General features: G+C 38.9%; 1 protein-coding gene across 1 annotated transcript in view; it reads right to left on the reverse strand.

Annotated features, from left to right (window-relative positions):
* Nucleotides 1–518: 518 nt before the first annotated feature.
* The window catches only part of tmc1 (transmembrane channel-like 1), a 29,931-nt gene continuing 17,302 nt past the window's right edge, over nucleotides 519–13,147 (reverse strand). The window contains exons 13-18 of the mRNA XM_049470843.1: nucleotides 12,947–13,014; nucleotides 12,598–12,837; nucleotides 10,384–10,509; nucleotides 9,242–9,320; nucleotides 7,726–7,864; nucleotides 519–6,698 (exon numbers count right to left, since the gene is read on the reverse strand). Coding sequence (XP_049326800.1) covers nucleotides 6,487–6,698; nucleotides 7,726–7,864; nucleotides 9,242–9,320; nucleotides 10,384–10,509; nucleotides 12,598–12,837; nucleotides 12,947–13,014 — 864 coding nt within the window. The 3' untranslated portion in view covers nucleotides 519–6,486. The remainder of the gene's footprint in view (nucleotides 6,699–7,725; nucleotides 7,865–9,241; nucleotides 9,321–10,383; nucleotides 10,510–12,597; nucleotides 12,838–12,946; nucleotides 13,015–13,147) is intronic.

A 13,147-nucleotide genomic window follows, 5' to 3' on the forward strand; every position in this document is an offset into this window, starting at 1 on the left:
AGATAACTGTCTGTTGGATTGTTGGAAAAGAAAAAGAAAACTGCTGCTTTTTGCTGCTTTAATCCAAAAACTCTGGAGTATTCATGCACTGTTCTACTGTGCAGCAACACCTGCATAAATATGATCTACATCAAAGAGTCTTCATGGGAGCTGTAGGTTATATAGCTTCATTTCTATCCTCAGAGTAACTGTATCTCTGTCCAGCAGATTTTAGGAAGCCGAACTATCATGACGGAGAAGAAGCTAGCATGAGCTGCATTAAATTAAAATAAAAGTATGTGAACCATTTGGGATTACTTGCATTTCTGTATAAATTGGTCATTAAATGTGTTCTGATCTTTCTGATCTTCATCTACGTCACAACAATAGACAAACACAGTCTGCGTAAACTAATACCACACAAAAATGTGATGTTTTTCATGGTTTTATTGAACAAAACATCATTTTATTTTATTCTTGAGCCTCAGCAGAATGATGCTGATTTAATACTGGATTTTGAATGGGCTTATTGAAACTTCTTTATGCTAAGAAATCAAAGAGAGTACAGCTCACTCACAGTAGCTTTACTGAGTTCATTTCTGAATGTGAATCCACTTGCTACCTGAATCCAGCAGGACTGGCAGCTCCAAATGAAGCCCTGCTTACTTAAATGAACAGATGAACAAAAATCTCAAATGTCTTGGATTAATAGTTAATGGAATCTCTTCATGCATTCTGCATGAGCGCCTGCAATGTTAATGAAACTCATGCGCCAAGCCTCCAATGAATAAATGTCAAGATTGCATGAAGTTGATGCAGAGCTGCAGCCAGGTATCAGTGCATACATTTAAACCACCCTAAAAAGACGGAAGTGCCGCCATGACCAAAGCTTTCTAGGCTCTTAATGGACACTCCATGTTAAATGCTACTCGATGCTATGCTAAACAGTGCACTACTGGGGCCCACTGGACAATTAGTGAACCTCATATCTTTGCTGGCAAATCTCTGGCAGGGGGAAAAGGATCTGAGTGTGGGACACAGTACACCCGGAGAGTCGAAAGTAGATTTGAAAAGGCAGCCCACGGTAGGAACCAGCATGGAAAATGTATTTGAAACCTAGGCGTCCATGTCATGTGGAAAAACATGTTAATAGCATCCTGCAATCAGTGGCTTTACCTTTTTTGTATGATATGCCTTGGTCAGCTGCATCCTGCAACCTACAGTGGCTTGCATGGATGGTTAAGAGAATATTGGGGAGTAAACAGCATCATGAAGTCCAAAGAACACGCCATTTCCCAAGCTTTCAGAAATGCAGCAAAGACGGCCATAGTGACTCTGGATGAAAAGCAGAGATCCACAGGTCCACCTCAGGTGGGGGAATCTGTCCACAGGACAACTATAAGTCTTACACTGCACAAATGTGGTCTTTATGGAAGAGGTGAAAGAAGAAAGCCATTATTAAAAAAATATATATATAAAAAGACCCATTTGCAGTTTTCCAGAAGCCATGTTGGGGACACAGCTAACAATGTGAAACAAAGTACTTTGGTCAGATGAAAGCAACATTGAAATTTTTGTGTGGCGAAATAACAGAATTCAATGGAGTGGAATGGGAGGAAAGAGGGATGAAAGGTAGACGAGTGCAGGTCAGTACGGCTGTAAATTAGAGCTCAATAACCTGCCCTTCTGTAGTATATGAAGTTTGGGGGCTGTCTGGACACAGAAACTCCAAGGCAGGGGTCGCTAATAAAAAGGAGGTTGTTTGGACTATAATGAACGAAATTGAAAAAAAAAATAATAATAAAATGCTTCTCTGGTGAGCTTTTGTTTACATTTCTTCCATCTCTCTCTCTCTGTCGCGCTCGGCGTGACTTTAGTTTCCGCCCGTTCTTGTTTTTCCACCTGTTCTTGGGTTCCCTATCTCCTTATAAGGGACTATTTTCCCAGCCGTGTCCCAATTCACTAGCCGGGGCAGCGGTAGTGTTTTGGACTGTGACCTTGACGACCTGGGTTCGATCATACGTGAGGAGCGGTGTGTTTATTTATTTTTTCCTTTTTTTCTTGGGTTTTTCTTGCTTTGAATTCAACCGTTCTGCAATTGGGTTCAACAACCCTCTGGGCTGGAGAGCTACTAGTCCAGGGGTGTCCAAACTACGTCCCGCGGGCCATTTGCGGCCCGTTTCCTTTTTTGGAGCGGCCCGCAAGGTATTTTAGAAATAGAATGAAAGTCAGCCCGCTGTTAAGCAGGTTTTTATAAAGTGAGATTCAAAATTTGAACGCTACGAAATGAGCCAAAGAATCTAAAAGTGGAGAGGCTGCGCATTTCTAGCGCAGAAAAACGGGGTAAAAGAGTCTAAAAGCGGAGAGGCTGCACATTTCTAGCGCACAAAAACGAGCCAAAGAGTCTAAAAGCGGAGAGAGTGCGCATTTCTAGCGCTGAAAAACGGGACAAAGAGTCTAAAAGTGGAGAGAGTGCGAATTTCTAGCGCAGAAAAACGGGACAAAGAGTCTAAAAGCGGAGAGGGTGTGCATTTTTAGCGCAGAAAATCGGGCCAAAGAGTCTAAAAGCAGAGAGAGTGCGCATTTCTAGTGCAGAAAAAACGGGTAAAGAGTCTAAAATTTGCCGTAATTAAGGAGTTTAATATTAAGAGACATCATGAAATTAAACATCAATTTAAAAAATCTTAGTTTACACAACACTGTCAAAGATAGATAAAGATAGTAACTCAAGTAAAATGGTGTGTAAATTAAAGTAATCAGGAAAAATGCATTATTTAAAGTGGTATATTTCATTATTTGTTTTATTACAGAGTCTGTGGCCTGTGACTTCAAATATATTTCTCCTTCTGGCCCCCAACAAAAAAGTTTGGACACTCCTGTTCTAAGGTTTAAGCATATGTGCAAAAATTAATTGGAGGAACAAGGGATCAGTGGACCAATAGTGAACAGATAAATGTTTATCAGTATGAGTGTAAATTAGAGTAAAAGAACCTACCCAGAAGTTGTGCAGTTTGGTGGCAGTTGGACAAGAATGAGGGTTGAGATTAGTGTTTGGTAGAAATTAAAATGAATGGAAAAAATGGCAATGTACAGTGTATACGAAACACTGTAAATTGGTTGAACAGAAGCACAGAAAATAGACTGGTGTCAAAGGGAAAATTCATGGGATCCTGTAGTTTAAAAAAAAGATAATCCAATGATTACGATGCACTGCAGATGAAATAAAATGAAATTAAATAAAAAGTAATGCTTGTGTACTGTAGCCAAAGCACACTGCATCTACCAATATATTGCACTGTTGCAGCTGTAGCAGAGCAGCATTGCCCTATACGTGCTGACCAGTGGATATGAAATGGGAATAAAACAGACATTCAAAAGAAACTGTAAACTGTACTAAAAAAGATGATCTTGACTGAAGGTCTCAGTTTGGAAGCAAGAAGTTTGGTTTTAGTTTTAGTTTTAGTTGATGGAGAGTTCACCCAGAGAAAACCCGGCTTACGATACGGAGACGCTGAGGCAAACCAAGTGGTAAACCAAGACCTCAATCTGTCACAGACGGTTTCATTTCCTGATTGGAGCAGCCTGATAAAAGGACCGATGGCCTCACATCGTACTGCTGAGCTGAAGGTGCTGACAGGTGAGGGGGTAAGGGAAGAGTTCAGTGAGAAATCATTCGATTTGCAGCCAAACTCTTCAGTCTGACAGATGTTTCTCCACCTAGAGAAACAGCCTCTCATACGATCAGAAACTACCTAAGAAAGAAGATTTTTTATTTATTTTTTTATTTAAGCAATTGTTTGAGGTCAGGAGTCTGTGCAGGACAGTCAGGTTCTTCCACACCAAACTTGCTCATTCATGTCTATATTGTTATTTTGGAATTGGGAGGGGCAGTCCCTTAACTGTTTCCGCAAGGTTAGGAGCGTGAAATTGTCCAAAATTGCCTCGTATCCTAAAGCATTAAGAATTCCTTTCACTGGAACTAAGGGGGTGAGCGTAACTCCTGAAAAACAGCCCCACATCATAATAATAATTATCCCCCCTCCACCAAACTTTACACTTGGCACAATGCAGTCAGACAAATAGCATTCTCCTGGCAACTGCCAAACTCAGACTCGTTTATCGAATTTGCCAGATGTATAAGCCTGATTTGTCAATCCATAAAAAGATGTAAGGCTTGGATGGAGCTCATCAGACATGGAAACCCATTCCATGAATTTCTCTACACTCTGTTCTGGAGTTAATCTGAAGCTACATGAAGTTTGGAGGTGTGTAGTGATGTAATGACTCCGCAGAAAGTTGGTGACCTCTGCACAATGTCATTTTACAAGGCCTTTCATTTCATAGTTGAGTTGCTTTCATTCTCAATCTTTTCCACTGTGTTATAATATCACTGACAGTTGGCTGTGGAATATTTAGTAGTAAGTAGTGAAATTTCAAGACTGGACTTGTTGCACAGGTGCTGCATCCTATCACTGAAGCACAGAGATCCACAGCTCAGGTGGGGGAATCTATCCACAGGACAACTATGTGGTGTACAGTCATATGAAAAAGTTTGGGCACCCCATTAATCTTAATCATTTTTAGTTTCAAATATTTGGGTGTTTGCAACTACTGTCTTCCCTCTATGAGTTAAGACATTGCGTAACTCGAGAGGTCATTTCTCTTTCACCAAGATAAGCACCCAGTCAGTCTCGAGTTACTAAGCCGTGGAACATCCAGGTCCTGCTAAAACATGCAAATAAACACCACTGAGACAATCAGATCAGCAGCAGTACCGATGTTTTATCAATAAAGCAACATTTTAATTTTTTTTAAGCAGTGTCCCGATACCATTCACAGGGACCTGGAACAGATGAATAGGTTAAGTGCTTTGCTCAAGGGCACAATGGCAGGATGGAGGGATGGAAGGATATCATCAGATGGGATCAAACCCATGACTTCATAGTTCGTGGCTGGAAAGCATCAACAGGACGAAACCGGTACTGCGTCCACGGTTTATCTCCGCTCAGATTGAGTTTCAGTTTATCAACGGAAAAAATAATGAAGTGTTCCTGTTTAGTGAAATAATACTGGCTGGCAGCGGACTCCTCCAACTCCGCTCCACATGGCACCGCATAGTCCGTCCACAAAAACAACAAACAAATCTTTTACTTTAGTCTGTTCAGTGTAACAGTGGGTGTGGGTTCCTATAGGGTTACTAGGTAAACTTTAGCAAACTTTGTTTTGTTAAAGCTTCTGGTACCTGCATGGCCAAAATCAAGCATACAGAATGGCTGTGTCTCAAAAAAACTACTTTTTTTTCTCCAAAGAAATTTCTTTTAGTGGTTATTAATGTGTAATTATTCAGCTCTGGTCCTGGAGGTCCAGTGTCCAATAGAATTTGCTGTTTATCTCTATAAAACATACTCATTTATGTGAAAGGAGAATTTACTTTGGGTGCTGTAAAACATGATAAAAAGTACTTATCTTTGTGGAATAGCACACCTCTGCTCTCCAGCAGCTTTCTGAGATCTAGTAATTTTGTGCTTTTCGCCCAGCACTCTGTACAACAGCCATATCGGGGCATTTTTTTACCCCAATAAATCGCTTTTTACATGGTTATCCAGGCTCAAAGTAGCTCCACACCTCCTTGCTAGAATCCAGAGAGCCCTGATATTTAAAACGAGGCATTAATAACTTAAAAAGTGTACAAGAAGAATAAAAAAAAACACTGTTTACATCCTATAACGCTAGCTTCAGCTCCAAGCACCACCATCATTGTACTGATAATGACATAGATATGTAAACATAGACTCTGCATAGCCTGCCTCCTGGCACCAGCTGCTACGCTATGTGGAGTCTATGTACATGTACAGTGAAGGCGGTGCTCTGAGCTGAAAGCTAGCATTATGGGATGTAAACAGTGGTTTACATATCAGCCATATCGGGGCATATTTAACCCCAATAAGACGCTGTTTAACACCATTATCCAGGCTCAAAGTAGCTCCACACCTATTGATAAAATCCGGAGGGCTCTGACATTTAAAAAAAGGCATTAATGACTAAAAAAATGCAGAAGAAGCTTATTAAAAACCACTGTTTACATCCCATAACGCTAGCTTCAGCTCCGAGCACCGCCATCACTCTACTGATAATGACAGACATACAGTATATACATAGACTCTGCATAGCGTAGGAGTCTATGTTTACATGTCTATGTTGTCTACGTTTTAGCAAACCTCATGGAGAGTCCTTTTTAACAAGCAAATAATTGACATCTGTAATTATCATGATGTTAACCGGTTTACTTAAGTTTCTATTACTCGTAATGGCAGTATAAAACTCAAATATTTAACTTTACTTAACATGTTCTTTGCTGATTAACAGCATTTGGTATATATATATATAGGTTTTGATTTTTCGCTTTTATCACTGTAACTCTCTGGAATCAGATTTGGAAGCCAGTGGCACAGGAAGCTAATTGTGTCTTAACTGTCCTCTGATGTCCTGGTAAACAGCTCATGAGGGTCATCTGCTCCTACTGGATAGTGAGCTGTCCTGTTTCCTGGATGCTGGCTGTCCGGGATGTCCTGGTAATGGTCCCGGCTGGTAGTGGTGCACTCTGGGAGCAGGGGGTCTGGTGGATGGAGGGATTTGAGAGTGAGACAGGGCAGATCCTCGGCCATTACGATAACCCTGGACCACGGGGTGACCGGTACTACTGTGTCTGCTGTCTTTCTCTGCAGAAGAGAGAGAGAGGAAAGAGACATCGGTAATTTAAAAGGGATTCTGGAGAGAAAAAAATGAAAGCCCACTACAAAAACTGTAGAGTGAGGTAATGCAAGGTAGAGTTACAGGGGTTGGACAATAAAACTGAAACACCTGGTTTTAGAGCACAATAATTGATTGTGGTGACGGACAGTTCTGGTGGAAACAGGAGAGTTGAGGTGCACATTGAATTCTGCGTGATTTGATCAGCCGTGGTTTTATGTTTTTTGAATACAATCCGGGTTAGCACCCGAACATCCCTTTCAGACAGCTTCCTCTTACAGCGTCCACAGTTAATCCTGTTGGATGTGGTTAGTTCCTCTTGGTGGTTATGCCGACATTACCCTGGATACTGTGGCTCTTGATACATCACAAAGACCTGCTGTCTTGGTCACAGATGCTCCAGCAAGACGTGCACCAACAATTTGTCCTCTTTTGAACTCTGGTATGTCACTCATAATGTTGTGTGCATTGCAGTATTTAGAGCAGAACTGTGCTCTTACCCTGCTAATTGAACCTTCACACTCTTCACGCTCTTACTGGTGCAATGTGCAATTAATGAAGATTGAACACCAGGCTGCTCCAATTTAGACATGATGAAACCTCCCATACTAAAATGATGACTGGTGTTTCAGTTTCATTGTCCAACCGCTGAATTTAGATCAAGGTTGCGTAAAGTTGAATGAAGTAAATAAGGTAGCAGGTTAACATGAAGTAGAGTGAGCTAGCTAAGGGTAATGTAAAGTATAGTTTGCACTTGCTAAATGCTTCAAATTTGGATTCCATTACGCAGCCTTGCATCAGGTATATGTATTTTGTAGCTAAAGACACAGTTTTACCCTCCGAAATACTGTAAAAATCTTTTCTTTAGCCACATAGTTACTCTAGAAAACTAGGAAAAACCAGTCGAAAGAACTAAGAAAGGAAATACAAAAATCAGAAAATCAAAAGTTTACTCTGCTTAGCATTAGAATGCTATTGCTATCACGCGTTCCTCACCTCTTCGGGAAGCATTGTTATTGGTCTGTTTCTCCTCTTTCTCCTGCTGTTCAGCAGCAGCCATGATCTTAGCCTGCTCCAAATCATTAGCTGCTTTCTGCGCTGCCAGTTTATTTTTCTTCTTATTCTCCTCACTTTGCTGTTTATAAGAAAACACAGCATAGAAAACAGTGTTACATAAAGATAATATATTTCTTTAAAATACAGTACAGTACACATAAGTAGATGTTTATTCCTTAATTCCTTAACCTTAAGAGACGCAGACTTTTGCTAGGTGTGCGTGTTTAATATTTATTGTTTTTGCAAAGAACACATTTGAACATTTAACATTTGAAAAATGTATCTTTGCCATTTGGGATCAGAAGGAAAAAAAATCCTACAGTAAGTAAATAAACTAGTTTCAAACATAAAATCAGATAAGAATTTGTAGAAACTGTAGAAACCTCTGACTGGGATTCCCGCCATGTTGTTTTCAAACAATTGAGTGTAATGTTGTCATGTGACCACTAGATGGAATGAACAGTGTCTCCATATGAGGCCAAAGGATCAATGTTTAAAAAATTTAAATATCACGGTGCAGAGAAGCAGAAATATAATGTCTCCATATGAGGACACAGGGTCTCAAGAGAAAACCGGGGGAACCGGTGTTCTGTGGAGTTATGCTACCCAGCGATATGTGCTTCCTTACGGCCCTGCGCATGTGCCGACCAAGAGTTTTTTTTGTATGATTTCATAATATTTTCATGTATTTTCATGTATTTTCCATAATAATTCCTTAAGTTTTTATTGGAAACATTAAACAATCTGCTTCGATGTAAAAAAAGGAAAACATGTAGATATCAGGTAAAGCAAATCAATGGCAAATTAAAAAATAATAATGAACTGTAACTCTCTGTAAAAATACAGTTTAAAGTCACCAATATGACCATAACTTTTTAACAGTAAAGAAAAAAATGGATCATAGAAACCTATACCACTTGTTCTTGAAAATGTTTTATGGGGTGTTCTGAACAAATACTGCCTGAAAGATCCACATTTTTATGTGGAATAATAGTTTATTTAAAAACGATTTAATTTATAATTTGTTGTACTTTTTTACATCAAATAATTCAAAGTATCTATGTTTAAATTGAGTACTTTTTTACTTTTACTCGAGTAGATTTTTAGATGGGTACTTTTACTTTTACTTGAGTAGAATTTTAGCAAAGTAAAGGTACTTTTACTTAATTACAATTTTCAGTACTTTTTCCACCTCTGGTAAAAACTTGAGAGGGCGCTGCAGACAGAAACTACCACAATAAAATGATTTTTTTAAAGGTTATGAAATGTTTATAAAGCTTTAACCAAGACTGATATGTTTTATTAGTTTAAAGGAACACATTTCAAATATAAATAGAAAACATATGGATTAGGGTTTAGGGGCTCTTTAGGGTTTAATTCTGCACACACTAAAGTGATGCCGCCCTCTGCTGGATAAATGAGGTAAAGACATGAAAATGATCAGCTCTTCACTTACAGCCTGCAGCTTCTTTTTCAGCTCCAGGTTGGCATGTTTGTATGTTTTAGAGGTGGAGTGAAGGTAATATATCGCCAGACTGAAAAAGCACAAAACACATTATACCATAAATTACACCATTATTCACCATTATTATTATTTATTTATCACTACTCAAGAATCAAGATTTTTATTGTCACAACACAGAGGACAGGTGTACATGTGAGTGAAAAACTTGGGTGCAGATTCTCACCAATGTGCAGAGAACAATATTTACAAGAAGAATAATAAAATTAAATATAATATAAAATAAGACATACAGATAGCTTTACAGTATAAACCAGGGGTGTCCAAACTTTTTTTTATTGGGGGGGGGGGGGGGGGGGGGGGTCAGAAGGAGAAATATATTTGAAGTCACGGGCCACAGACTCTGTAATAAAACAAATAATGAAATATACCACTTTACAACTGAACACTTGCCACTTTTAGACTCTTTGGCCCGTTTTTCTGTGCTAGAACTGAGCACTCTCTCCGCTTTTAGACTCTTTGGCACGTTTTTCTGCGCTACAACTGAGCACTCTCTCCGCTTTTAGACTCTTTGGCCCGTTTTTCTGCGCTACAACTGAGCACTCTCTCCGCTTTTAGACTCTTTGGCCCGTTTTTCTGCGCTACAACTGCGCACCCTCTCCGCTTTTAGACTCTTTGGTCCGTTTTTCTGCGCTACAACTGAACACTCTCTCCGCTTTTAGACTCTTTGGCCTGTTTTTCTGCGCTACAACTGTGCACCCTCTCCGCTTTTAGACTCTTTGGCCCGTTTTTCTTCGCTACAACTGAGCACTCTCTCCGCTTTAAGACTCTTTGGCCCGTTTTTCTGCGCTACAACTGCGCACTCTCTCTGCTTTTAGACTCTTTGGTCCGTTTCTGACACCTAGCGTTCAAACATTATAAAAACCTGCTTAACAGCGGGCCAAATTTCATTCTATTTCTAAAATACCTCGCGGGCTGCTCCAAAAAAGGAAACAGGCCGCAAATGGCCCGCAGGCCGTAGTTTGGACACCCCTGGTTTAAACAATATACACAATACACTTAAAAACAATACACAAAATGTACACTACTGTCTGTTATTTCTCACAGTTACGTGATTCCTCTAGACTGGTACTCACACCATGAGGAGCAGGAAGGGCAGGACCAGGCCCGGGTTTGAGGCGTAACTGAACACTTTACCAAACCAGGCAGGGAAGTCCGACTCCAGCGTCTCCTGAATCACATCAAACATTCGGCTTTTTCCACTGAAACAACAGCAAAGACAAAAAAAAAAAAATGTTATTTAGATTCATTTTAAATAGTAGGTACAGATGTGTCAAGTAATTAAGTACAAATACTTCATTACTCAACTTATATACTTTACTAGAGTAATTCTTTTTTATTTTACTTTTTACCTCTACTCCTTACATTTTATTAAAAACAGTCTCGTTACTTTTATTTACTCATTTCATCTGGATTTAATTCCGTCTTCTTATCGTTCGTATCAATAAATAAAACCTCTATCCAGATAAATCTCTCCATGCAGATAGAGTGAATCTGATTGTGATTGGATGTAGAGAAGTATAAACATATACCATTCTGACTCCCTATTGGTTTATACTGTGATCCATCACACCTGCACACACACACATACACACACACTCCAGCAAGAACATAGCAGACGTATGTAGTCTAGTATGAAGATGATCCGTGCAGAGACTCAAGAGAACTCCAGATAAACTCCAGTCCAACTAAACTTTAACTTTAATATATATTTACATTCTACTAAATATAATATATTCATTTACAATCAGCATATATGCAGTTGAAACAACAGGGAACAGTCTAGTGCATCCCATATAATATTATCAACATTAACATTTTAATATTTTAACAACTTTTGTATTTAATTGTTTTTTTCCCCCTTACATTACTTTTACTTTTATACTTTAAGTATTTTTGAAACCAGTACTTTTTAAAACATTTTACTTAAAGAGTAAAAAACGTGAGTTGATTTTTCAACTACTACAGAATATTTTATTAAAACCCAGTATCTATAAGTAGGTATATCGCAGCTGTTTCTGATAAAGTGGCCAGGTGTTTATAATGAAACAGAAAGGGGTATAATTTAGCCTTACATTCTATCGCCCTCTAGTGGCACAGAAGAAAACATCTTCAGCTTCAGTATAAAAACGTTGACTAGAATAGAATAATTAATATTTTATTTACTATTCAAACCTCTAGTGAACCTACATGTATTTCTGAGTCTAGTGTGGAGTGACTGATGATGGTCATATAGTGATAAATCAATTATTTTCTATTTTCCTATCTTTTCTCACCACACCCTGCATTGCCATGTCCCCAATACTGCTTGGTTAAGTTGAACAATTTCATTTTACACATTTTACATTTTAACCATTAATCTATGGTTACCTTTTTTTTTTATTTAAATGTGTCAGAGAATTTCCTGTCCACCCAAGTCTGCTCCTTTAAGAAGGTAACCTTTGGGGCTGCAGGTGGTCCAGCAGACTAAGGCTATAATCTATGATTGCTGGTTCGAATCCCAGTCATGCAGCTTGCCATCAGCTGCCAGAGCCCTGAGAGAGCACATTTTGCCTTGCTCTCTCTGGATGGGTACAGTAGATGGCTCTCTCTTTCCCCTCATCACTCCTAGGGTGATGTTGATCAGCACAAGGCTGCGTCTGTGAGCCGATGTATCAGAATCGATTCGCTGCGCTTTTCTCCGAGTGTTACCACTGTGATGCTACTCGACAATGCTGCATCAGCAGCAGTTCAAAAAGTTTATCGGAGGAGGCGTGTGCACGTTTTTTTTTTTCTTGTGTTGTGGCATCACTAGTGATGGGGGATATACTGCTATATAGCAGCTGAAGGGACGTACCATTGGCCATATTAATTGTTGGAAAAAAAGAAGAAAATTGGAAATAAAAAAACTAAGAAAGTAACCTTTAAACATCAGTGATATAAAAACCATCAGACTGCTTTATTTTTTTTAAGGGTCTGAGCAATAATTAATAATATTAATTTCACTTATTATTGCAATATTTATCATCGTATATATCTACATAATTAGCTGAGGTAAAGCTTAATCTGTCCACATTGTTGCTTTAATCATTTAAAAAAATCTGAATGTCACAATGAACAATTCAATATGTTTGCAGCTCAAGATCCATCATTCCATCAAATCTGTGCCAAAACAAATAATAAAATTGAAGAATAAATGGCAAAAAAGTGATAAAGATTGAAAATATGATTTTTATTTAGTCTAAATTCTTACGAATATAAAAATCATAAGTAATATTTACTGTTCCAAACCTTGAATGATCCCTGATTACCTGAAAGGTCCGCAGTCGAAGGATGGAGGTATGGAGACGATGGTGTAGATGGCGGGCAGCGTGGACAGGAACAGGATGACCAGCAGCATGGCCATGTAGAAGTTATTGGAGCCGGAGGCTTTAAACACTCGCTCCTGAGGGACGTTACAGCACATGACGGCCCAGCACTGCAGATACATCGACACGTGCAGCCGGAGGAGATTCAGAGCTGGCAGACAGGGGGCATAAAACGCTCCCATCCTGCAGTTATACAGAAAAACAGATATAAATACACTAAATCTGGTGATTTTAAAAAGAACTCTATATACTCTGCATATATATGAATTATAAAATGTAAAATACATTCTACCAGATCATTCCTTGGTTGAATATGAGGCCAAGTACGTTCCCACTCACGTCAAACTCTGAATAAGAGGGCTAATAAAGGACAAAATAAGAAAAGTTACTATACATGTTATACAAGCTATACAAGTTATAATATACACTTTGTGAAATCTGTCTTACAGATTTCATTTGTTTTTGCTTCTTTATCATACTAACATTTTTCAGA

This window comes from Astyanax mexicanus, chromosome 22, assembly GCF_023375975.1.
Source record: "Astyanax mexicanus isolate ESR-SI-001 chromosome 22, AstMex3_surface, whole genome shotgun sequence".
NCBI lineage: Eukaryota > Metazoa > Chordata > Actinopteri > Characiformes > Acestrorhamphidae > Astyanax > Astyanax mexicanus.